Genomic DNA, 25,843 nt, shown 5'->3' on the forward strand with positions numbered 1-25,843 from the left:
TATTCAATCTGTCTCTCTGTATCTAGAACATGTAGTAACCTAGTAGGTAATGTGATAACAACGTATGATTCACAATCCTGTACCCATCACCACCTGACTCCGGTAAAATGGCTGGTTCAGAGAAGAAAGGAAGTTCCTATTTCCTTCCCCTAGTGGTGAGGAAATTTCTGTGCATTGATTGGAGGGTATGGTCGGTTGTAGTGACGTCAGAAAACAGCGTCCTTCCGGAACAAGGAGCTGTCGGTAACATCTGTAGGAGTCACGGTCGGGGTAAGCCAGGGTATTGATCAGGATATCGATGTATTGTACGTCTGTGTCCGCTCCAATGACCATTCCCCATATCACTACTAACTTTCATGTACACGGGTTTATCTCAGCTATAGGCGGGGGGTTTGAGCTCTAAAATACAGATTTCATCTCCACAATGTTGGTGTTTGGAGTGATCTTCCCATGCTGGATAGGCAGGCCACAGGCGGAGGATGTTCAAACACGGCCATCTACTGAACCAGATTGTCCCCAGGCATGAGAACTGTCAGTGTTCTACCCAGGGGTCTCCTACTCCTGCTTCTCTGTGCCCCCAGGACTGCTGTAGGTGGAATCAAGATAGAGAGTGGGAGACGACTAGGGAGCACTCATCCAATGGAGAGTGGGAGAAGATCAGGGAGCTCTCATTCAATTGAGAGTGGGAGAGGAAGATCAGGCGAGCTCCCATTTATGGGAGAGAGGGAGGAGAAGATCAGGGAGCCCTCATTCAATGGAGAGAGGGAGGAGAAGATCAGGGAGCCCTCATTCAATAGAGAGAGGGAGGAGAAGATCAGGGAGCCCTCATTCAATGGAGAGAGGGAGGAGAAGATCAGGGAGCTCTCATTCAATGGAGAGAGGGAGGAGAAGATCAGGGAGCTCTCATTCAATGGAGAGAGGGAGGAGAAGATCAGGGAGCTCTCATTCAATGGAGAGAGGGAGGAGAAGATCAGGGAGCCCTCATTCAATGGAGAGAGGGAGGAGAAGATCAGGGAGCCCTCATTCAATGGAGAGAGGGAGGAGAAGATCAGGGAGCCCTCATTCAATGGAGAGAGGGAGGAGAAGATCAGGGAGCCCTCATTCAATGGAGAGAGGGAGGAGAAGATCAGGGAGCCCTCATTCAATGGAGAGAGAGAGGAGAAGATCAGGGAGCTCTCATTCAATGGAGAGAGGGAGGAGAAGATCAGGGAGCTCTCATTCAATGGAGAGAGGGAGGAGAAGATCAGGGAGCTCTCATTCAATGGAGAGAGGGAGGAGAAGATCAGGGAGCTCTCATTCAATGGAGAGAGGGAGGAGAAGATCAGGGAGCTCTCATTCAATGGAGAGAGGGAGGAGAAGATCAGGGAGCCCTCATTCAATGGAGAGAGGGAGGAGAAGATCAGGGAGCTCTCATTCAATGGAGAGAGGGAGGAGAAGATCAGGGAGCCCTAATTCAATGGAGAGAGGGAGGAGAAGATCAGGGAGCTCTCATTCAATGGAGAGAGGGAGGAGAAGATCAGGGAGCCCTCATTCAATGGAGAGAGGGAGGAGAAGATCAGGGAGCCCTCATTTAATGGAGAGAGGGAGGAGAAGATCAGGGAGCCCTCATTCAATGAAGAGAGGGAGGAGAAGATCAGGGAGCTCTCATTCAATGGAGAGAGGGAGGAGTAGATCAGGGAGCTCTCATTCAATGGAGAGAGGGAGGAGAAGATCAGGGAGCTCTCATTCAATGGAGAGAGGGAGGAGAAGATCAGGGAGCTCTCATTCAATGGAGATAGGGAGGAGAAGATCAGGGAGCTCTCATTCAATGGAGAGAGGGAGGAGAAGATCAGGGAGCTCTCATTCAATGGAGAGAGGGAGGAGAAGATCAGGGAGCCCTCATTCAATGGAGAGAGGGAGGAGAAGATCAGGGAGCCCTCATTCAATAGAGAGAGGGAGGAGAAGATCAGGGAGCCCTCATTCAATGGAGAGAGGGAGGAGAAGATCAGGGAGCTCTCATTCAATGGAGAGAGGGAGGAGAAGATCAGGGAGCTCTCATTCAATGGAGAGAGGGAGGAGAAGATCAGGGAGCTCTCATTCAATGGAGAGAGGGAGGAGAAGATCAGGGAGCCCTCATTCAATGGAGAGAGGGAGGAGAAGATCAGGGAGCCCTCATTCAATGGAGAGAGGGAGGAGAAGATCAGGGAGCCCTCATTCAATGGAGAGAGGGAGGAGAAGATCAGGGAGCCCTCATTCAATGGAGAGAGGGAGGAGAAGATCAGGGAGCCCTCATTCAATGGAGAGAGAGAGGAGAAGATCAGGGAGCTCTCATTCAATGGAGAGAGGGAGGAGAAGATCAGGGAGCTCTCATTCAATGGAGAGAGGGAGGAGAAGATCAGGGAGCTCTCATTCAATGGAGAGAGGGAGGAGAAGATCAGGGAGCTCTCATTCAATGGAGAGAGGGAGGAGAAGATCAGGGAGCCCTCATTCAATGGAGAGAGGGAGGAGAAGATCAGGGAGCTCTCATTCAATGGAGAGAGGGAGGAGAAGATCAGGGAGCCCTAATTCAATGGAGAGAGGGAGGAGAAGATCAGGGAGCTCTCATTCAATGGAGAGAGGGAGGAGGAGATCAGGGAGCTCTCATTCAATGGAGAGAGGGAGGAGAAGATCAGGGAGCCCTCATTCAATGGAGAGAGGGAGGAGAAGATCAGGGAGCCCTCATTCAATGGAGAGAGGGAGGAGAAGATCAGGGAGCTCTCATTCAATGGAGAGAGGGAGGAGAAGATCAGGGAGCCCTCATTCAATGGAGAGAGGGAGGAGAAGATCAGGGAGCCCTCATTCAATGGAGAGAGGGAGGAGAAGATCAGGGAGCCCTCATTTAATGGAGAGAGGGAGGAGAAGATCAGGGAGCCCTCATTCAATGAAGAGAGGGAGGAGAAGATCAGGGAGCTCTCATTCAATGGAGAGAGGGAGGAGTAGATCAGGGAGCTCTCATTCAATGGAGAGAGGGAGGAGAAGATCAGGGAGCCCTCATTCAATGGAGAGAGGGAGGAGAAGATCAGGGAGCCCTCATTCAATGGAGAGAGGGAGGAGAAGATCAGGGAGCCCTCATTCAATGAAGAGAGGGAGGAGAAGATCAGGGAGCTCTCATTCAATGGAGAGAGGGAGGAGAAGATCAGGGAGCTCTCATTCAATGGAGAGAGGGAGGAGAAGATCAGGGAGCTCTCATTCAATGGAGAGAGGGAGGAGAAGATCAGGGAGCTCTCATTCAATGGAGATAGGGAGGAGAAGATCAGGGAGCTCTCATTCAATGGAGAGAGGGAGGAGAAGATCAGGGAGCTCTCATTCAATGGAGAGAGGGAGGAGAAGATCAGGGAGCCCTCATTCAATGGAGAGAGGGAGGAGAAGATCAGGGAGCTCTCATTCAATGGAGAGAGGGAGGAGAAGATCAGGGAGCTCTCATTCAATGGAGAGAGGGAGGAGAAGATCAGGGAGCTCTCATTCAATGGAGAGAGGGAGGAGAAGATCAGGGAGCTCTCATTCAATGGAGAGAGGGAGGAGAAGATCAGGGCGCCCTCATTCAATGGAGAGAGGGAGGAGAAGATCAGGGAGCTCTCATTCAATGGAGAGAGGGAGGAGAAGATCAGGGTGCTCTCATTCAATGGAGAGAGGGAGGAGAAGATCAGGGAGCTCTCATTCAATGGAGAGAGGGAGGAGAAGATCAGGGAGCTCTCATTCAATGGAGAGAGGGAGGAGAAGATCAGGGAGCTCTCATTCAATGGAGAGAGGGAGGAGAAGATCAGGGAGCTCTCATTCAATGGAGAGAGGGAGGAGAAGATCAGGGAGCTCTCATTCAATGGAGAGAGGGAGGAGAAGATCAGGGAGCTCTCATTCAATGGAGAGAGGGAGGAGAAGATCAGGGAGCCCTCATTCAATGGAGAGAGGGAGGAGAAGATCAGGGAGCCCTCATTCAATGGAGAGAGGGAGGAGAAGATCAGGGAGCTCTCATTCAATGGAGAGGGGGAGGAGAAGATCAGGGTGCTCTCATTCAATGGAGAGGGGGAGGAGAAGATCAGGGAGCTCTCATTCAATGGAGAGAGGGAGGAGAAGATCAGGGAGCTCTCATTCAATGGAGAGAGGGAGGAGAAGATCAGGGAGCCCTCATTCAATGGAGAGAGGGAGGAGAAGATCAGGGAGCCCTCATTCAATGGAGAGAGGGAGGAGAAGATCAGGGAGCCCTCATTCAATGGAGAGAGAGAGGAGAAGATCAGGGAGCTCTCATTCAATGGAGAGAGGGAGGAGAAGATCAGGGAGCTCTCATTCAATGGAGAGAGGGAGGAGAAGATCAGGGAGCTCTCATTCAATGGAGAGAGGGAGGAGAAGATCAGGGAGCTCTCATTCAATGGAGAGAGGGAGGAGAAGATCAGGGAGCTCTCATTCAATGGAGAGAGGGAGGAGAAGATCAGGGAGCTCTCATTCAATGGAGAGAGGGAGGAGAAGATCAGGGAGCCCTCATTCAATGGAGAGAGGGAGGAGAAGATCAGGGAGCTCTCATTCAATGGAGAGAGGGAGGAGAAGATCAGGGAGCCCTAATTCAATGGAGAGAGGGAGGAGAAGATCAGGGAGCTCTCATTCAATGGAGAGAGGGAGGAGGAGATCAGGGAGCTCTCATTCAATGGAGAGAGGGAGGAGAAGATCAGGGAGCCCTCATTCAATGGAGAGAGGGAGGAGAAGATCAGGGAGCCCTCATTCAATGGAGAGAGGGAGGAGAAGATCAGGGAGCTCTCATTCAATGGAGAGAGGGAGGAGAAGATCAGGGAGCCCTCATTCAATGGAGAGAGGGAGGAGAAGATCAGGGAGCCCTCATTCAATGGAGAGAGGGAGGAGAAGATCAGGGAGCCCTCATTCAATGAAGAGAGGGAGGAGAAGATCAGGGAGCTCTCATTCAATGGAGAGAGGGAGGAGAAGATCAGGGAGCTCTCATTCAATGGAGAGAGGGAGGAGAAGATCAGGGAGCTCTCATTCAATGGAGAGAGGGAGGAGAAGATCAGGGAGCTCTCATTCAATGGAGATAGGGAGGAGAAGATCAGGGAGCTCTCATTCAATGGAGAGAGGGAGGAGAAGATCAGGGAGCTCTCATTCAATGGAGAGAGGGAGGAGAAGATCAGGGAGCCCTCATTCAATGGAGAGAGGGAGGAGAAGATCAGGGAGCTCTCATTCAATGGAGAGAGGGAGGAGAAGATCAGGGAGCTCTCATTCAATGGAGAGAGGGAGGAGAAGATCAGGGAGCTCTCATTCAATGGAGAGAGGGAGGAGAAGATCAGGGAGCTCTCATTCAATGGAGAGAGGGAGGAGAAGATCAGGGCGCCCTCATTCAATGGAGAGAGGGAGGAGAAGATCAGGGAGCTCTCATTCAATGGAGAGAGGGAGGAGAAGATCAGGGTGCTCTCATTCAATGGAGAGAGGGAGGAGAAGATCAGGGAGCTCTCATTCAATGGAGAGAGGGAGGAGAAGATCAGGGAGCTCTCATTCAATGGAGAGAGGGAGGAGAAGATCAGGGAGCTCTCATTCAATGGAGAGAGGGAGGAGAAGATCAGGGAGCTCTCATTCAATGGAGAGAGGGAGGAGAAGATCAGGGAGCTCTCATTCAATGGAGAGAGGGAGGAGAAGATCAGGGAGCTCTCATTCAATGGAGAGAGGGAGGAGAAGATCAGGGAGCCCTCATTCAATGGAGAGAGGGAGGAGAAGATCAGGGAGCCCTCATTCAATGGAGAGAGGGAGGAGAAGATCAGGGAGCTCTCATTCAATGGAGAGGGGGAGGAGAAGATCAGGGTGCTCTCATTCAATGGAGAGGGGGAGGAGAAGATCAGGGAGCTCTCATTCAATGGAGAGAGGGAGGAGAAGATCAGGGAGCTCTCATTCAATGGAGAGAGGGAGGAGAAGATCAGGGAGCCCTCATTCAATGGAGAGAGGGAGGAGAAGATCAGGGAGCTCTCATTCAATGGAGATAGGGAGGAGAAGATCAGGGAGCTCTCATTCAATGGAGAGAGGGAGGAGAAGATCAGGGAGCTCTCATTCAATGGAGAGAGGGAGGAGAAGATCAGGGAGCCCTCATTCAATGGAGAGAGGGAGGAGAAGATCAGGGAGCCCTCATTCAATGGAGAGAGGGAGGAGAAGATCAGGGAGCCCTCATTCAATGGAGAGAGGGAGGAGAAGATCAGGGAGCTCTCATTCAATGGAGAGAGGGAGGAGAAGATCAGGGAGCTCTCATTCAATGGAGAGAGGGAGGAGAAGATCAGGGAGCTCTCATTCAATGGAGAGAGGGAGGAGAAGATCAGGGAGCTCTCATTCAATGGAGAGAGGGAGGAGAAGATCAGGGAGCCCTCATTCAATGGAGAGAGGGAGGAGAAGATCAGGGAGCCCTCATTCAATGGAGAGAGGGAGGAGAAGATCAGGGAGCTCTCATTCAATGGAGAGGGGGAGGAGAAGATCAGGGTGCTCTCATTCAATGGAGAGAGGGAGGAGAAGATCAGGGAGCTCTCATTCAATGGAGAGAGGGAGGAGAAGATCAGGGAGCTCTCATTCAATGGAGAGAGGGAGGAGAAGATCAGGGAGCCCTCATTCAATGGAGAGAGGGAGGAGAAGATCAGGGAGCCCTCATTCAATGGAGAGAGGGAGGAGAAGATCAGGGAGCCCTCATTCAATGGAGAGAGGGAGGAGAAGATCAGGGAGCCCTCATTCAATGAAGAGAGGGAGGAGAAGATCAGGGAGCCCTCATTCAATGAAGAGAGGGAGGAGAAGATCAGGGAGCTCTCATTCAATGGAGAGAGGGAGGAGAAGATCAGGGAGCTCTCATTCAATGGAGATAGGGAGGAGAAGATCAGGGAGCTCTCATTCAATGGAGAGAGGGAGGAGAAGATCAGGGAGCTCTCATTCAATGGAGAGAGGGAGGAGAAGATCAGGGAGCCCTCATTCAATGGAGAGAGGGAGGAGAAGATCAGGGAGCCCTCATTCAATGGAGAGAGGGAGGAGAAGATCAGGGAGCCCTCATTCAATGGAGAGAGGGAGGAGAAGATCAGGGAGCTCTCATTCAATGGAGAGAGGGAGGAGAAGATCAGGGAGCTCTCATTCAATGGAGAGAGGGAGGAGAAGATCAGGGCGCCCTCATTCAATGGAGAGAGGGAGGAGAAGATCAGGGAGCTCTCATTCAATGGAGAGAGGGAGGAGAAGATCAGGGTGCTCTCATTCAATGGAGAGAGGGAGGAGAAGATCAGGGAGCTCTCATTCAATGGAGAGAGGGAGGAGAAGATCAGGGTGCTCTCATTCAATGGAGAGAGGGAGGAGAAGATCAGGGAGCTCTCATTCAATGGAGAGAGGGAGGAGAAGATCAGGGAGCTCTCATTCAATGGAGAGAGGGAGGAGAAGATCAGGGAGCTCTCATTCAATGGAGAGAGGGAGGAGAAGATCAGGGAGCTCTCATTCAATGGAGAGAGGGAGGAGAAGATCAGGGAGCTCTCATTCAATGGAGAGAGGGAGGAGAAGATCAGGGAGCTCTCATTCAATGGAGAGAGGGAGGAGAAGATCAGGGAGCCCTCATTCAATGGAGAGAGGGAGGAGAAGATCAGGGAGCCCTCATTCAATGGAGAGAGGGAGGAGAAGATCAGGGAGCTCTCATTCAATGGAGAGGGGGAGGAGAAGATCAGGGTGCTCTCATTCAATGGAGAGGGGGAGGAGAAGATCAGGGAGCTCTCATTCAATGGAGAGAGGGAGGAGAAGATCAGGGAGCTCTCATTCAATGGAGAGAGGGAGGAGAAGATCAGGGAGCCCTCATTCAATGGAGAGAGGGAGGAGAAGATCAGGGAGCTCTCATTCAATGGAGATAGGGAGGAGAAGATCAGGGAGCTCTCATTCAATGGAGAGAGGGAGGAGAAGATCAGGGAGCTCTCATTCAATGGAGAGAGGGAGGAGAAGATCAGGGAGCCCTCATTCAATGGAGAGAGGGAGGAGAAGATCAGGGAGCCCTCATTCAATGGAGAGAGGGAGGAGAAGATCAGGGAGCCCTCATTCAATGGAGAGAGGGAGGAGAAGATCAGGGAGCTCTCATTCAATGGAGAGAGGGAGGAGAAGATCAGGGAGCTCTCATTCAATGGAGAGAGGGAGGAGAAGATCAGGGAGCTCTCATTCAATGGAGAGAGGGAGGAGAAGATCAGGGAGCTCTCATTCAATGGAGAGAGGGAGGAGAAGATCAGGGAGCCCTCATTCAATGGAGAGAGGGAGGAGAAGATCAGGGAGCCCTCATTCAATGGAGAGAGGGAGGAGAAGATCAGGGAGCTCTCATTCAATGGAGAGGGGGAGGAGAAGATCAGGGTGCTCTCATTCAATGGAGAGAGGGAGGAGAAGATCAGGGAGCTCTCATTCAATGGAGAGAGGGAGGAGAAGATCAGGGAGCCCTCATTCAATGGAGAGAGGGAGGAGAAGATCAGGGAGCCCTCATTCAATGGAGAGAGGGAGGAGAAGATCAGGGAGCCCTCATTCAATGAAGAGAGGGAGGAGAAGATCAGGGAGCCCTCATTCAATGAAGAGAGGGAGGAGAAGATCAGGGAGCTCTCATTCAATGGAGAGAGGGAGGAGAAGATCAGGGAGCTCTCATTCAATGGAGATAGGGAGGAGAAGATCAGGGAGCTCTCATTCAATGGAGAGAGGGAGGAGAAGATCAGGGAGCTCTCATTCAATGGAGAGAGGGAGGAGAAGATCAGGGAGCCCTCATTCAATGGAGAGAGGGAGGAGAAGATCAGGGAGCCCTCATTCAATGGAGAGAGGGAGGAGAAGATCAGGGAGCCCTCATTCAATGGAGAGAGGGAGGAGAAGATCAGGGAGCTCTCATTCAATGGAGAGAGGGAGGAGAAGATCAGGGAGCTCTCATTCAATGGAGAGAGGGAGGAGAAGATCAGGGCGCCCTCATTCAATGGAGAGAGGGAGGAGAAGATCAGGGAGCTCTCATTCAATGGAGAGAGGGAGGAGAAGATCAGGGTGCTCTCATTCAATGGAGAGAGGGAGGAGAAGATCAGGGAGCTCTCATTCAATGGAGAGAGGGAGGAGAAGATCAGGGAGCTCTCATTCAATGGAGAGAGGGAGGAGAAGATCAGGGAGCTCTCATTCAATGGAGAGAGGGAGGAGAAGTTCAGGGAGCTCTCATTCAATGGAGAGAGGGAGGAGAAGATCAGGGAACTCTCATTCAATGGAGAGAGGGAGGAGAAGATCAGGGAGCTCTCATTCAATGGAGAGAGGGAGGAGAAGATCAGGGAGCTCTCATTCAATGGAGAGAGGGAGGAGAAGATCAGGGAGCTCTCATTCAATGGAGAGAGGGAGGAGAAGATCAGGGAGCCCTCATTCAATGGAGAGAGGGAGGAGAAGATCAGGGAGCTCTCATTCAATGGAGAGAGGGAGGAGAAGATCAGGGAGCTCTCGTTCAATGGAGGGATTTAGAAGGAGAATATCAGGGAGCTCTCATTGAATGGAAAGTGGGAGAAGATCAGGGAGCCCTCATTCAATAGAGAGTGAGAGAGGATCAGGGAACCTTCATTCAATAGAGAGTGGGAGAAGATCAGGGAGCTCTCATTCAATGGAGAGTGGGAGAAGAAGATCAGGGTGCTGTTATTCAATAGAGAGTGGGAGAAAATCAGGGATCCCTCATTCAATGGAGGGATAGAGAAGGAGAAGATCCTGGATCCCTCATTCAATGGAGAGTGAGATAAGGGTATATTCTATGTTCGAGAAGAAGGATGAAATAGGGCATGATGTCAGCAGTAGATGTAACTTTTCCTTCTTTCAATAGAAGAATCTCTGGGCAGAGCCATTTGTGTACTTCTGTCTGTGAGGCTGCCTACAAACATAAAATAAAGGGTGCAAGCCCTTTTGCTCATTAGGAGCAATCTGCTCCCTATTCTATGCTGTGTCTGTGGCAGTCATAGCACAGAGAGTATTTCAGCTGAAGTTGCAGATTCCTCTGCTTCCCCTCTGCTCTGGGGACAGACTGAATTGCAATCTGCCCAAAGCCTGCTCCAAACAAACACCTAGAAAGGTAAGCAAATCTATTAAAAAATATAATTTTAGGTATCCTGCGTGAACAGGAACAAACAAATAGTGATGTTTTCTCAAATTTAGGGTTGGTTGACACCATGCCCCCACAGGGACGCACTGTGCGTTCCTGTACGATTTACATGCAGTTCTGTGTGGTGCGATTTCAGCCCCATTTATTTTGATTGGGCTGAAATCGCACCACACCAAAATTACTACTCTTAGAAGCTCACTGCACCTGGATCGCATGGTACTTTTGTACCACACGATCCAGTGTGGGCAAACGCACTGCGTTCGGGGTGTCATTAACTTATTATTAACACCCACTGCAGATGGCAAATGGATTGTGTTTTGAGTGTGGTGTCAATTGCACAGGAACGCACAGCAGGCTCCTGTGCAATTCACGTGCAGGCATGGTGTGAACTAGTACAAAAAAAGGGGGGGTTAGTGTTCCGAGATGGGCTTAATTGGGGTCCGCTCAGAGTGATCAAAAAGGACCCATAAGTGGTCAGCAATGGGCCTCTATCTGTGCCTGACCAGGATAGTGACCGTTGGTTATATGGGCATATGAAAAAAAGGAAAAGAAGAGAATTGGGGAGGTATGGGGATACAGACTCACATCTGTCACTCACTACCCCAAAACACCAACTAAGGGCACTCCAGACAGGTTGTAAAAATAATGCAAAATTTATTGGGCACGTATGCCGTGAACGAAAGAGGTGTGAATAAGAACATCAGGGTGGTGGACCCTACAGTTACATGACAACATAAACATTAAAAACCATAAAAAATTGTATACATCCATGCACATTTATAACAATATACCATCTATTGATGTGCAGTGAATCCAACAGATACCAGCATACTTAGTAGGCTGGGTACTCTGTGAGGTTCAGTGCGAGGACCTCTTGAAAGTGTATACACCCCTCCTGGATGGTCAGATGAATGAGCCTGATGGGACTCAAGTTGAATAGGATCCTGGTGGGAATTGATAAATTGCAACTTAAATAAGAAGATCAGCAGGGATCCTAGCTGACCGGCCCGAAGATACCTGTAAAAGAGCTTTTGGCTGGTGTGTGGATATGTCAACAGTAGGCAGTCCAGGGACCATATATGGACCAATTTGTAGAAGCTGAATTTACTGCAACAGTCCCGATGTCGGTTCAATAGTTGGAGGCCAAACTGTTGAGGTAGGGAGGGCACAAATACCACTAGCAGAGTCCAGTAATGTTTGCAGCCAAACTAGTGGGACCATGTAAGGCACACCGTTAGGGAGAAAGGACCGAATATTCAACAGGTTATTTAATTACCTTGTCATGTGCTTTACATCGGTATCGGTGTGCAGGTCATGGGGGAGGGGGAGGTTAGGTAGCGGTGCGTGGCAGCAGTAGTTCCCCGTTGACCGGTCGGTCAGTGTCCACCTCACTCGCTCCCCGGCGTTCTACCCTTCCGTGCGGCTAGGCCAGCAGCTTGGAGCTTTGACTTCCGGGTCGGAGGTATCCTCCCGATCGTCACTTCCGGTTTAGCTGATCAGCCGGGTGCCTTGTGGGGAACAGCCGGGGGGACTGTGGATGGGGATCCCCTGTAGGGAATTCAATTGCCGCTAGTGCATGGAGGCACAATGCTGGATCTGACGCGTTTCACCAACGACGTTGGTTTCCTCAGAGCTGACGCACCGCTACCTAACCTCCCCCTCCCGCATGACCTGCACACCGATACCGATGTAAAGCACATGACAAGGTAATTAAATAACCTGTTGAATATTCGGTCCTTTCTCCCTAACGGTGTGCCTTACATGGTCCCACTAGTTTGGCTGAAAACATTACTGGACTCTGCTAGTGGTATTTGTGCCCTCCCTACCTCAACAGTTTGGCCTCCAACTATTGAACCGACATCGGGACTGTTGCAGTAAATTCAGCTTCTACAAATTGGTCCATATATGGTCCCTGGACTGCCTACCGTTGACATATCCACACACCAGCCAAAAGCTCTTTTACAGGTATCTTCGGGCCGGTCAGCTAGGATCCCTGCTGATCTTCTTATTTAAGTTGCAATTTATCAATTCCCACCAGGATCCTATTCAACTTGAGTCCCATCAGGCTCATTCATCTGACCATCCAGGAGGGGTGTATACACTTTCAAGAGGTCCTCGCACTGAACCTCACAGAGTACCCAGCCTACTAAGTATGCTGGTATCTGTTGGTTTCACTGCACATCAATAGATGGTATATTGTTATAAATGTGCATGGATGTATACAATTTTTTATGGTTTTTAATGTTTATGTTGTCATGTAACTGTAGGGTCCACCACCCTGATGTTCTTATTCACACCTCTTTCGTTCACGGCATACGTGCCCAATAAATTTTGCATTATTTTTACAACCTGTCTGGAGTGCCCTTAGTTGGTGTTTTGGGGTAGTGAGTGACAGACGTGAGTCTGTATCCCCATACCTCCCCAATTCTCTTCTTTTCCTTTTTTTCATATGGTGTGAACTAGCCCTTAACAACAAAAGTGGAAAAACAATGTAATTCCTCATACTAACATTTAGCTATTACTGGCAATCATATGAAAAAGCTAGAGCTGCCCCGGTTTAATACTGCTAATGAAATTGCTAGCAATTTATTCATTAGGCATAGGAAATGAATGATAAATGGAATAAATAGGTCACAATGCAGTCAGCTACACAAGTAACACGCAGTAGCATCTTGTAGAGATGCCCAAATCGGCTGCTGTGGTATGTATTGATTGGACATACAGTGCATCCAGAAAGTATTCACAGCGCTTTAATTTTTCCACATTTTGTTATGTTACAGCCTTGTTCCATAATGGATTAAATTCATTATTTTCCTCAAAATTCTACAAACAATACCCCATAATGACAACATGAAGACGTTTGTTTGAAATCTTTGCAAATTTATTAAAAATAAAAAACGAAAAAAACACATGTACATGTATTCACAGCCTTTACTCAATACTTTGTTGAAGCACATTTGGCACCAATTGCAGCCTCTAGTCTTTTTGAGTATGATGCTACAAGCTTGGCACATCTATTTTTGGGCAGTTTATCCCATTCTTCTTTGCAGGACCTCTAAACCTCCATCAGGTTGGATGGGGGGGGGGGGGTGTCGGTGCACAGCCATTTTCAGATCTCTCCAGAGATGTTCAATCGGGTTCAAGTCTGGTCTCTGGGTGGGCCACTCAAGGACATTCACAGAGTTGTCCTGTAGCCACTCCTATGTTATCTTGGCTGTGTTCTTAAAGACGTTGTCCTGTTGAAAGATGAACCTTCAACCCAGTCTGAGGTCCAGGGAGCTCTGGAGCAGGTTTTAATCAAGGATGTCTCTGCACGTTGCTGCCTTCATCTTTCCCTCGATCCTGATTAGTCTCCCAATTCCTGCCGCTGAAAAACATCCTGCCACCACCATGCTTCACTGTAGGGATGGTATTGGCCAGTTGATGAGTGTTGCCTGGTTTCCTCCAGACATGACACTTGTCATTCAAGTCAAAGAGTTCAATCTTTGTTTCATCAGACCAGAGAATTGTGTTTCTCATGGTCTGAGAGTTCTTCAGGTGCCTTTTGGCAAACTCCAGGTGGGCTGTCATGTGACGTTTACTGAGGAGTGACTTCCATTTGGCCACTCTACCATACAGGCCTGATTGGTAGAGTGCAGCAGAGATAGTTGTTCTTCTGAAAGGTTCTTCTCTCTACAGTGAAAAGCTAGAGCTCTATCAGAGTGACCATCGGGTTCTTGGCCACCTCCCTGATTAAGGCCCTTCTCACCCGATCACTCAGTTTGGCTGGGTGGCCTGTTCTAGGAAGAGACCTGGTGGTTCCAAGCTTCTTCCATTTACAGATGATGGAGGCCACTGTGCTCATTAGGACCTTCAATGCTGCAGAAATTTTTCTGTACCCTTTCCCAGATCTGTGCCTCGGTACAATCCTTTCTTGGAGGTCTACAGACAATTCCTTGGTTCATGGCTTGGTTTGTGCTCTGACATGCACTGTTAACTGTGGGACCTTTATATAGACAGGTGTGTACCTTTCCAAATTATGTTCAGTGAACTGGACTTACCACAGGTGGACTCCAATCAAGTTGTAGAATCATCTTAAGGATGATCAGTGGAAACAGGATGCACCCAAGCTTAATTTTGAGTGTCGTGGCAAAGGCTGTGAATACTTATGTACATGAGATTTTTTTTTTGTGTTTTATTTGTAATAAATTTCAAACTTCTTTTGCATTCCCATTATGGGGTATTTGTAGAATTTTGAGAAAATAATTAATTTAATCCATTTGGGAATAAGGCTGTAACATAACAAAATGTGTAAACAATTAAGTGCTATGAATACTTTCCGGGTGCATTGTAAATCTGTTTATAAGGATACATTTGGTGCTTTTCCACTGCATGGTACTGAAGGGTTCGGCTCGCTTTTGAGCTTTTCCACTGCATGGTACCGAAGGGTTCGGCTCGCTTTTGAGCTTTTCCACTGCATGGTACCCCATGGTACGGTGTTGGAACGGTTCGGTACGGTATGGCGGCGCTTTTCCATTACATGGAACAGAACGGTACGGCTCGCTTAAACAGTACCACCTCGATTGTGGTTCCAAGAGGGCAGTACCGGTATCATATCCCACAATCCTTTGCATGTAGCCTTGAATGTTTGTCACTACTAGCCACTGATTGGTCAGAGAATCGTTGTCATCCCACCCACTTTACTTTAGTGGAAAAGCAAACTGTACAAAACCGTTCCAACACCGTACCATGCAGTGGAAAACCAAACAGAGCCAAGCAGGGCCGAGTGGAGCCGAGCCGGTACTTGCAGTGGAAAAGTGCCAATTATTGTGTAACATTGGTCATATGAAATCTTGCTTGCCAGAGATTGTTTTATGAAATTTTAGGTCCGTTTAATTTTACATTTCATCGTGTTACTATTTTTTGTTTACAGAACACAGAGATGGCATCTGCTCCAAATCTGGTTGCAAACCGCAAATCTGGCCGATTTAAATGGGCCATTGAGTTTGGGAGTGGAGGAAACAGGTAATGTGCCATTCATTGAACTTAGAAAACTGTTGATTGCTCTCCACTTCTTATTTGTTCCTATTCAGTCTGTTAAATATACCTTCAAACATGTTTTGTTATATTCAGGTTTTTTTTTTGTTAGATAATAGGTGCAGGTACTCACCCCTAACCTGAGTAACCTTTGTCCTCTTCCTCTACCTACCTTTAAAGTGGGTGTAAAGGCTGAAGGTTTTTTTTTTTTTTTTTAACCTTTATGCATTTAATAAATAAACAAGGAAAAATTAATTAGCCGTGCTCTCAATGAGTATGTGTTTCCAACAAATTGGACATTGCTGTCCACAGAATTAACCCTTAAAGCGGAGTTCCGGGCACAGAAACCATTTTTCAACAAACATACCCCCGGGACATGTCCACAATGGCTAGCCTCTGATCTGTCCCGGTTCGCACTTACCTTATAGAAGAAATACTCCGTCGCCCCGGAAGTGACGAGCAGGGCCGGGGCCGGCGCCGTCGCATTGATTCCTGGGAGCGATGACATTCAGCTCCCAGGAATCATCGCAAGACAGGAAGTGACGGCGGAGCCGCGGCGCTGAGGGAGGAAGTTCACTGAGGTGAGTATTTTCAATCTACAAATACAAGGTGAGTGAAAAAAAAAATGCCTAACTATCCAATTCCTTTTCAGGTGAAGGAGACCAAGCGGATGGGCACAAAAAAAAAAAAGGTCGTTTTTGTGCCTGGAACTCCGCTTTAAAGTGCCAAGTGAAAAAAGGTGCTTGAAAGTCCTACAAAGCCTATTCAAAACATAGAATACAGTCCCATAAACACTCGGTTACGTCCAAATGCCTCTGTGAACAAATCACCCGTGACCTGGTGTGTCTCTTCTCCACCAACATTCACATGTGCATCCCACTCACCAGAATGTGATGACCTCCATTACAGGTAGTTAAAGGCAGCATGGTTGGACTTTTCCAATTGAAGAGAAGCCGTCCAGGGAAGGCTTTCACTGGCGATATTCTTGTGTATCTAAGTACTCATAGCAACCCATGCAGAGATGAAAGAGAAGCCTCTCAATGTGCAGTATGTACAGATAGTTATTAAAAAACATTTAAAAACACACAATAGGTAAGTAATCCAAAGAATGTCAAACTCAGGTGGCGCTGTAATGTGCTCCACCTGCGTTCCAGGAAAGCAGAAGTGGCGTGTCTCACCTAGTCCCACCCCATGCACTTTGTTCATTCTATGCATGAAGGTAAAAGATCTTCATTGTGCAGCTCCCTCCTTATACTCGTCCGATCCTGATCCAGCAATGTTCACGAGCAGAAGCTCTCCTGGGTCTCTCCCTCCTCATTGGCTCCCACTGCTGTTATTTACAGCCAGTGAGGAGGAAGCTGGAGGGGGGGGTTGGGTGCCTAGTTATGATCTGTGTCTCATAGACACACAGAGGTGGCTCAGGAATGAGCACTCACAAGTGCCCCCAGAACAAACAGCTTGCTGTGGGGGCACTCAGCAGGGGGGAGGGGTCAGGAGCGCCAGCAGGGGACCAGGGGAGAGGCGATTGGGGCTGCTGTGTGCAAAACCATTACACAGAGCAGGTAAGTACGACATGTTTGTCATTAAAAAAAAAAAAAATCTGAACCTTTACAAACACATTAACCTCCTTGGCGGTAATCCCGAGCGTGACTCGGGGTTGATTTTTCATATCAGGAGCGGTAACCCCGAGTCACGCTTGGGGTGGATTGCAGAGAGCGCAGCGGTGTTCTCTTACCTTATCCTGGCGATCCAGCGATGATCTCTCATTGCTGCGACCGCCAGCCGAGAGTCCCACCGCTCCTCCGTCCCTCCGTCGGTCTGATGACTTCCTAGTTCCGTTCCCTGCAGCAGCAATGCTGCATGGGAGCGGAACTAGAGAGGGAAATTCAAAAAAAAAACGTTGCACAAAACACATTTTATATTATATATATATATATATATATGTGTGTGTGTGTGTGTGTGTGTGTGTGTGTGTGTGTGTGTGTGTGTATATATATATATATGCACACACACATATATATAATATATAATGCATGAATTATAATCTAATCAATAATATAATTGTATTATATATATTGTATATTAAATAATAAAATAATATTATTGATTAGATTATAATTCATGCGTTTGTGTTTATCACATCTGGGATGTCTACTAGAGTCTTGTTTTGGTCAGGTTTAAGTCAGTAATTACTAAGAATTGTAGGCCTATAATACAGAACGCCAAATTTCCATGAAAAGAATTGTACCGCTTTTGGTACAGAATTCCTGACAGAATCATACCGCCAGGGAGGTTAAGAGCCGCCTCCTTTTAGAACCAGGTATCATTTTGTGCCAATTTATAGAATGAAATTTGATTTAAAAAATGCAGCAAAAGGAACAAAAAAAATTAAATAATTTAGAGTTTATCACTTTATTTTATTGTTACTGAGCACTGATGCTTCATCTATAGCACTTTTTACTGAGCCATTTCGGTTTAAAGTCATTATCACAGTACTAAACCTATCTCTCTACCCCTCATTTGCTTCTCTCTAACTGTAATGCTTCATATTAACCAGTAGGCAGCATTTCACATTGTAATATACAATAAATCGCTCAACAACCTGAATAGGAGACCCAGCCAACCTCGTAGTCTCTAGTCAGCAAGCCCAAATGTGACAGTCAAGTGATGGATGGTACACTAGTGCCCCCATGACCAGCAGGTGAACAAGGGGATAAAGTATGCTGACCACGTTACTGCAGCAGCTGGGACACAAAGTCATTTTAGGACCCTCTGGGGACATGGAGCATGTTGGGACTCACTGGGGAGGCAGAGCACCAGTACCGCCTTTCTTGCTGGAGTTGCTAAGCGACCAATTGGACACTTAATAGCTCCAAAAAAAAAATCAGACGCGGCCGTATATACAAGACCAGTTCTGAAGGTATATTCAGCTGAAAAACAAAAACTGGGTTATGTCTGTTTGATAAATGCAAAAAAAAAAAAACTGCTCCAGCTAGCTATGTTGACTACTACAGAGAAGAAGGTGTGCTTTAGTCCTACTCCCAATGGGTACAGTACAGTGAGTGAGTGCTGTGACCCCAACACAGAAGTGCTCTGCCAGCGAAAGGGTCAAGGCAGTTACAACAACTTTTTTTTTTCTTCCTTTTGGGATAAAGGTTTTACATCAATAAATAAAAGCTGCCAGTGTTAAATGGTTTGTCTCAACCCTCTAACTGCTATTTTTGTTGTATAACTTGGTCTGTTAAAAAAAGGAAGTTCAAAATAACAGACTTACTGGCTGGATTACCAGGTGAAAAGAGGAAAGCCTAAATAAAGAAAACCTAATGTAGCCATCACTTTGAAGTATATCAAATTTTGTCTTTTGGGTAGAGCTGCACGATGAATCCTTAAAAAATCTTGATTAAGCCTCCCCCCCTTACATCTTAAAGCCCCCCCCCCTTTCATCTTAAAGCGGAGTTCCACCCTGGGAAAGCATTTTTTAATAAAAATACCCCCGGGACAGTCAGGGCTAGTGCATTCCACAATGGCTAGCCTCTGAACTGTCCCAGGTTGCACTTACCTTTTAGAAGAAATACTTACCTTGAAAATGTATTGTCCAGCGCTGCCATCTCAGGTGTGGGCAGCTTGAAGCCAGCGCGATCCTCTTCTGCGTCCTCTTCCGTCTTCTTCGGTCCCACGATGCACTGCACCGGCCCCGCCGTCACTTCCAGTGCCGCAGCGTCATCCCTGCACAGCTTCTGGGCATGCCCAGAAGCTGTTTAGCAAGGTATGACGGTGCCTGCACCGGAACTGACGTCGGGGCCGGTGCAGGCGCATTGATTCCTGGGAGCGATGACGTTCAGCTCCCAGGAATCATTGCATGCCAGGAAGTGACGAATCGCCGTGGCCGCCGAGGGGAGGAAGAGGAAGTAAGGTGAGTATATTTTCTTCTAAACAAGGTATGTAAAAAAAAAAAAAAAAAAAATTGCGATTATCCATTTGCTTTTCAGGTGACCCCGGGCATGAAGAGGGAGGTAAGTTTAATTTTAGGGTGGAACTCTGCTTTAATCCGGCATTTGCACAATTCAGTGCAGAGCCATTCTCTGCTCACAGATTACAGCTGTCAAAGAAAAAGAAAAAACAGTGCAAAGTTTATCACAACATTGCTCAGCGCTGAGAGAGAAACATTGTATCATTTGGTTCTTTTAGATCAAAGGGATGAACTTCCATCTGTAAATGAGGTCAATTTAACCACTCAAAGACTACGCCTTTTTCCGACACTTGTTGCTTACAAGTTAAAATCAGTATTTTTTTGCTAGAAAATTACTTGTAACCCCAAACATTATATATATTTTTTAGCAGAAACCCTAGAATAATGGCAGTCCTTGCAATATTTTCTGTCACAATGTATTCGCTCAGCGGTCGTTTAAACGCAGTTTTTTGGGAAAAAAATACACTTCAATTAATAAAAAAAAAAAAAATAGTAAAGTTAGCCCGTTTTTTTTGTATAATGTGAAAGATGATGTTTTGCCGAGAATCGTGACCTTTATTTGTGATTCTCATTTTACCCAGAATTGTGCAGCTCTACTTTTGGGTTTAGATCCCCTTTTATCCATAGCTACAATTATTAAAAAAGTATACACTGTTTTAACCATTTGCTGCCCACCCACCGTCAAATGACGGCGTAGCGGTGCTGCTCTCGTTCTGGGACAATGTCATATGACAACGCCCCAGAACGGGCACGCAGTGAGGCAATCATGGCTGCATCAGTCACCAGTCAGCCAGTCACGTGTAAATGAGGAAGGGTCGATCAGCGGCTCTTCAAAGGGGAGTCTAGGACAGGTAATCAGGGCACTGATCATCAGTGCCCTGATTACAGTAAAGTAAAAAAACAGTGCCCATCAGTGCCTGTTCATCTATGCTGCCCGTCAGTGCCGCCTCTATCAGTGCCCATCAGTGCGGCATATTAGTACCTCCTCATCAGTGCCACCTCATCAGTACAGCCTATCAGTGCCCATCAGTGCCACCTCATCAGAGAACATCAGTGAAGAAGAAAAATTATTTATTTTCAAAATTTAGTGACAGAAAATAAGAAAAACCTTTTTGTTTTTTTCCAAAATGTTCTGTCTTTTTTTTTTTTTTTTTTTTTTTTTAGTAAGATATAAAAAAAACCAGCAGTGAGATGATTAAATACCACCAAAAGAAAGCTCTATTTGTGTGAAAAAATGATAAAAAGTTTATATGGGTACAGTGTAGCACGACCGCACAATTGTCATTCAAAGTGTGACACCGCTGAAAGCTGAAAATTGGCCTGGGCAGGAAAGGGGTGAAAGTGGCCAGTATTGAAGTGGTTAAGCTGACATGTATACATCTTTGATTCCATTTTCAGAGGTCGGGGTGATAGAAGTACTACACAAGACAGTATGTATCCTGTGGGATATTCTGACAAACAAGTGCCAGACACCAGTGTGCAGGAGTCTGACCACATCCTGGTGGAGAAGGTAAGGTGGCATAGCTGTGTAATAATATATTTTGTTGTGACAGCGGGGTTTAGGGATTAGTAAATGATTTTCTATGAAATGTGGTGATTCTCTTTCTGTTTGCAGCGTTGCTGGGACATCGCTCTAGGACCACTTAAACAAATACCTATGAATTTATTCATTATGTATATGGCTGGTAATACAATCTCCATCTTCCCTATTATGATGGTGTGTATGATGGCATGGAGACCCATACAAGCGCTGCTTGCTACACCTGCAAGTAAGTTCTGCTTTGTTATGCTAACATATTGTAAAGTGCCAGTTACATTACCTGTGTTAGTCAATAGTGAGGAAACGGGCAATATAATGAAATGCTTCTGCACCTGTGCTGGTATTGCGGCATCCACTTTTATTTCTATCTGGATCTCTGCCTAGAAGGATTTTCCTCTTTTGCTGCCCTGGAGACCCCTGGCACTGGGACAGGAATTGAAGGAAATTGCCCAAACCGAAATACAGGTGGCAATAAAAACCTGACATCAACTGTGCAATCCTTCTAATCTAAAATAAAGTGTTAATGTTTCTGTTTGTGTCTCAAGTGGAGAGGGCTCTGGTATCTATAAGTGCTACCACTAAATCCGGAAGTGAGGGAAATACTCCCCAATGGGGGGGTCAAACCAGCAAGAAATACCTTCAATTGGCTCTAACCATTTGTCACTTTATCCATAACTAAAAAAAGATTTGGTTGTAGATTTTCTTATTACCCTAGGACCGGTACCGTATTTGTTTGGTCATATTAAATGTTTAGCATTTTGTTCATTTCTGTTCTTGTTTAGCCTTCAAGCTCCTGGAGAGCTCTGGTCAGCGGTTTCTACAAGGGCTGGTTTACCTGATTGGAAACCTTTTGGGTCTAGCATTGGCTGTTTACAAGTGTCAGTCTATGGGACTCCTGCCTACCCATGCTTCTGACTGGTTGGCCTTCATTGAACCACCAGAGGTTAGTCTACATCTCTGTACAGATTCTAGTATTTCATGCTAAATGTTAGATTGAGTTATATACAGTGGGTAAAGAAAAGAATTACCCCCCTTTTTTTTAAATAATCACATTATATTGCTTTGCAGCCTGAAATGAAGACACACAAATGTTGTTTTATCCATCTGCAACTTATAACATCCAAGTAAAAGATATAACACCAATATGTCAGGAGGAAAAAAAAAAATCAAAAACGGAATCACTGAGTTGGAAAAAGTATCACCCCCTCCCCCCATGTCAATATTTTGTTGAACCCCTTTTGCTTCAGTGGCGGTTCACACTTGTGCGGCTGCGGAGATCGCATGTAATTCGGAGTGCACTGCTCCTTCATTACATGCGATCTCGTGTGCGGTGCGAATTTCAGCCATACACATTGTATGGCTGAATTCGCACTGCATCCGCACCAAAGACGCAAAGGAGGCATTTTTTGAGCCGCGTCAAAATCGGATCGCACAGTGGTTCACGCTTGTGCGATCCAATTCTGTGCGCACTGCAATATGCGATCAAACTGGGGGTGTCGTTAACTTTTAATTGACACCCCCTGCGTATCGCATATGGCAGTGTGAACTGCCAGATGTGCGGATGCGATGCGGGAACACGCTGCATATTCGCAGCGTTGCCGCATCGCACAAGTGTGAACCAAGCCTTAAAGTGATTGTTAAGTCTTATGTTTTTTTTTTTCCTTTATAAATAAAAAACATGCTATACTTCCCTCCTCTGTGCAGTTGGTTTTGCACAGGGCAGCCTGGATCCTCCTCTTCGCTGCTCCTAGCCCCTCCTTCCTGTCGAGTTCCCCCACAGAAAACCGCTTGCTCTGGGGGCACCCGAGCCACAGCTCCATGTGTCCATCACCTCTCTCTCCTGATTGGCTAACTTTGACAGCTGCAGGAGCCAGTGGCGCCACGGCTGTGTCCCAGCCAATCAGGAGGAAGAGTCCCAGGCGGTCGAGGGACTCGTGGATATTGCTGGACAGAGATGGGGCTCAGGAAAGTATTATGGGGTGCTGTGGAGGCTGCTTCACACAGAAGGCTTTTTAGCTTAATGCATAGAATGCAGTAAGAGAAAACCTTCTGACTTTTCAACTCCTTTAATTACAGCCTTTAGTCTGTTTAGGCCAGGGGTCTTCAAACTATGGCCCTCCAGTTGTTCCGGAACTATACAATTCCCATCATGCCTAGTCATGTCTGTGAATGTCAGAGTTTTACAATGCCTCATGGGATGTGTAGTTCCGCAACAGCTGGAGGGCCGTAGTTTGAGGATCCCTGGTTTAGGCTATGCCTCTACTAACTTTGCACATCTTAGACTTAGCAATATTTACCCACGATTCTTTACAGAACTGCTCGAGTTCAGTTAAATTTAATGGTGACCGTTTGTGGACTGCAATCTTTAAAGCGGAAGTAAACCCATCGATTTAAGTGTTTCAAAAAAAAGTTAAATTTCCAGCATGTGCTTAGAATATAACTGTCATATTGGTTGTGCTCTCAACCGACCTGTCAAACCATCCAATGGCTGGTGTCAAAACTGATCACATGTGCAGCATCATAGCTGTTCAAGATTAAACCGAGGCCACAATGGCTGCTTCTTTGGCTGAAAATAATAGGAGGATTTACTTCCACTTTAAGTCATTCCACAGATTTTCAATGGAGTTGAAGTCTGGGCTCTGACTAGGCCATGCAAGGACACAGAGCTGGTGCTACCCCTTGGCGAACTAGGCAGCCGCCTAGGGCGCAGCCATGGCCTGTCACCACCTCATCCCTGGTGGACATCCCCTCTGGAGCCGCCGTCCCTGTGTGGCTGGTCTGCGGGAGTGTGCCAGAGGTCCGGAGGAGGAGAGGGTATGTTTGCTACGGAGGATCGTGCAGGGGCGCCGATTGGGAACTAGAATATACAGTACACTGACAGATCCCCCCCACTCCCCCTCTGGCTCCCCCAGCTGTAGAGCTGTTTAGCAGTTTAGGTATCTAATTAATGTTGAGGAGCTGACCCGCTTCCTTCATTGTCACTAGTCGGGACTTGTGAGGGAGCGTGGCCAGCCAAGGGGTGATCCCGTCTGTCGGTAGGGGGTGGTGCAGCCGGCCCCCGTGATGATTGCGCCGTCTTTCTGGGGCAGAGAGCGACATGGAGGTAAAAAAAAAAAAAAAGTCTCTAAACATGCCTTTTTTTTTTTTTATGCAGCAACTAAACTGTGAGAAATTGGGGTGAAAACTTCTCTACCCAATTTCTCACAGTCAGGGCAGTGCTACATGAGAAGCCAGATACCATCTTGATCTTTGTGAGCTTTTTTACTTCAATCTTTAAATGGGTATAAAAAAGTGCTGTTAGCTGACAAAGATCAAGATAGCATCTGGTTTTTAATGTAGCACTGTCCTGACTTTGAGGAAATGGGCAGAGCAGTTTTCAACACAATTTCTCCCAGTCCTCTGCCCTGCTGTCGTCCAGTCCTCTGCCCTGCTGTCGCCCAGTCCTCTGCCCTGCTGTCGCCCAGTCCTCTGCCCCGCTGTCACCCAGTCCTCTGCCCCGCTGTCACCCAGTCCTGTGCCCCACTGTCACCCAGTCCTATGCCCCGTTGTCACTCAATCCTCTGCTGTCGCCCAGTCCTCTGCTGTCACTCAGTCCTCTGCCATGCTGTTGCCCAGTCTTCTGCTGTCGCCTAGTCCTCTAATTAAGGTAATGCCTTGCCTACAACGGCTTTCTCGACGCACAGAAAAAGTGTCCCTAAAATTTTTTTTTAAATGTTGGCAACTATCTAAGCTTTGTCTGGCAGTTCAATGACGGGGCAACAAACCAGCCAGTGCTAGACTATTTTGCACCCTTTCTATACCTTATAGAGGTATAGAAATTAAATTTTAGAGGTATAGAATTTTTTTTGGGGGGGGGGGTAACTGCTTTTGCCTAGGGTGCAAAATAGTCTAGCACCGGCCCTGCAAGGACATTCACCTTTCTCCTTCATCCACTGTGAAGTAATTTTTGCTGTGTGCTTTGAGTCATTGTCATGTTGAAAGGCAAACCTTCTTCCCATTGACAACTTTCTGGCAGAGGGCAGCAGATTTTCTTCAAGCATTTGACGGTATTTTGCCCCATTCATTTTTCCTTTTTATCCTGACAAGTGCTCCAGTTCCTGCTGCAGAGAAACATCCCCATAACATGATATTACCACCTCATGCTTTACTGTAGAAATTGAGTTATTTAAATGGTGAGTTGTATTGGATTTCTGCCAGACATTTTGTTTGGTGTTTGAGGCCAAATAATTAAATTTTAGTCTCATCTGACCATAACACATTTTTCCATGTGACCTCAGAATCTTCAAGGTGCGTTTTGGCAAAGCTCAGTCGTGACTGCATGTGGCCTTTCTTGAGGAGTGGCCTCCCATACAAGCCACATATGTGGAGAATTTGTGATATTGTCACATGCCCACAATGACCTCTCTTTGTCAAAAATTCCTGCAACTGCTTCAGAGTCTTGGTAGCCTCTCCGACCAGCTTCCTCCTGGCTCTTTCATCCAGTCTGAAGCGACGTCCTGATCCAGGGAGGGTTTGTGTTGTACCAAATACGGTTTACTTCTTAATAATAGACTTCACTGTGCTTCTAGGCATTAATAAAGCCTTTGAAATTTTTTGTATTCATCGCCTGACTTGTGCATGTCCACAACTTTATCCCGGAGATCTTTTGAACGTGCCTTAGTTGATTGCTTCAGTTGCACTACCAGGACTGAAATGCTCCAGGAAAGCTCTTTTCATGCTGAGCTAATCAAAATGACCACAGCTGATCACAGTTGAAAGTCAAATTGCTTTGTGTGCTATTATGCAGGTGATTAGCTACACTTGATTGAGTTTACAAATCATTTTTAGGAGGGGGGTGATCCTTTTTTCAACTAATTTTTTCTGATATGTTGGTGTTATATCTTTCACTTGGATGTTAAAAGTTGGACAGAGTAAATACAGCTTGATAAAACAAAACTGTATTTTCTTTACCCATTGTAGGAGCTGCTATTGCAGTGTGCATGTAAATGGAAAACTTCTAGGGGCTTAGAAAAGTTTATTGATAAAGATTTGAATGTGTTTACTCAGCATATAATGTCTGTCTTTTGCAGAGACTGGAGTACGTTGGCGGAGGCCTCTTATTGTAAAGCTAAAAGATGCACAGAAGCCTTTTATCCTAAAGAAGTTTGTACATTGTGAAAACTGCTAACTACTGTTATGACAGAATATTTGTTTTGTCCCTTAATAAATTATTATTCCTTCGTAAATT

The 25,843-nt window shown here is 46.8% G+C and overlaps 1 protein-coding gene across 1 annotated transcript; it reads left to right on the top strand.

The window, feature by feature from the left end:
* Positions 1-159: 159 nt before the first annotated feature.
* EMC4 (ER membrane protein complex subunit 4) lies at positions 160-25,843 on the top strand. The gene is made up of 6 exons (XM_082264610.1): positions 160-270; positions 15,003-15,094; positions 20,475-20,586; positions 20,692-20,845; positions 21,399-21,559; positions 25,686-25,843. The coding sequence occupies exons 2-6, from the start codon at positions 15,012-15,014 to the stop codon at positions 25,719-25,721; spliced, it is 546 nt and encodes a 181-aa protein (XP_082120736.1). The 5' UTR covers positions 160-270; positions 15,003-15,011; the 3' UTR covers positions 25,722-25,843.

The sequence above is a fragment of the Pelophylax lessonae genome, assembly GCF_965119305.1.
Source record: "Pelophylax lessonae genome assembly, chromosome: 1".
Classification (NCBI taxonomy): Eukaryota; Metazoa; Chordata; class Amphibia; order Anura; family Ranidae; genus Pelophylax; species Pelophylax lessonae.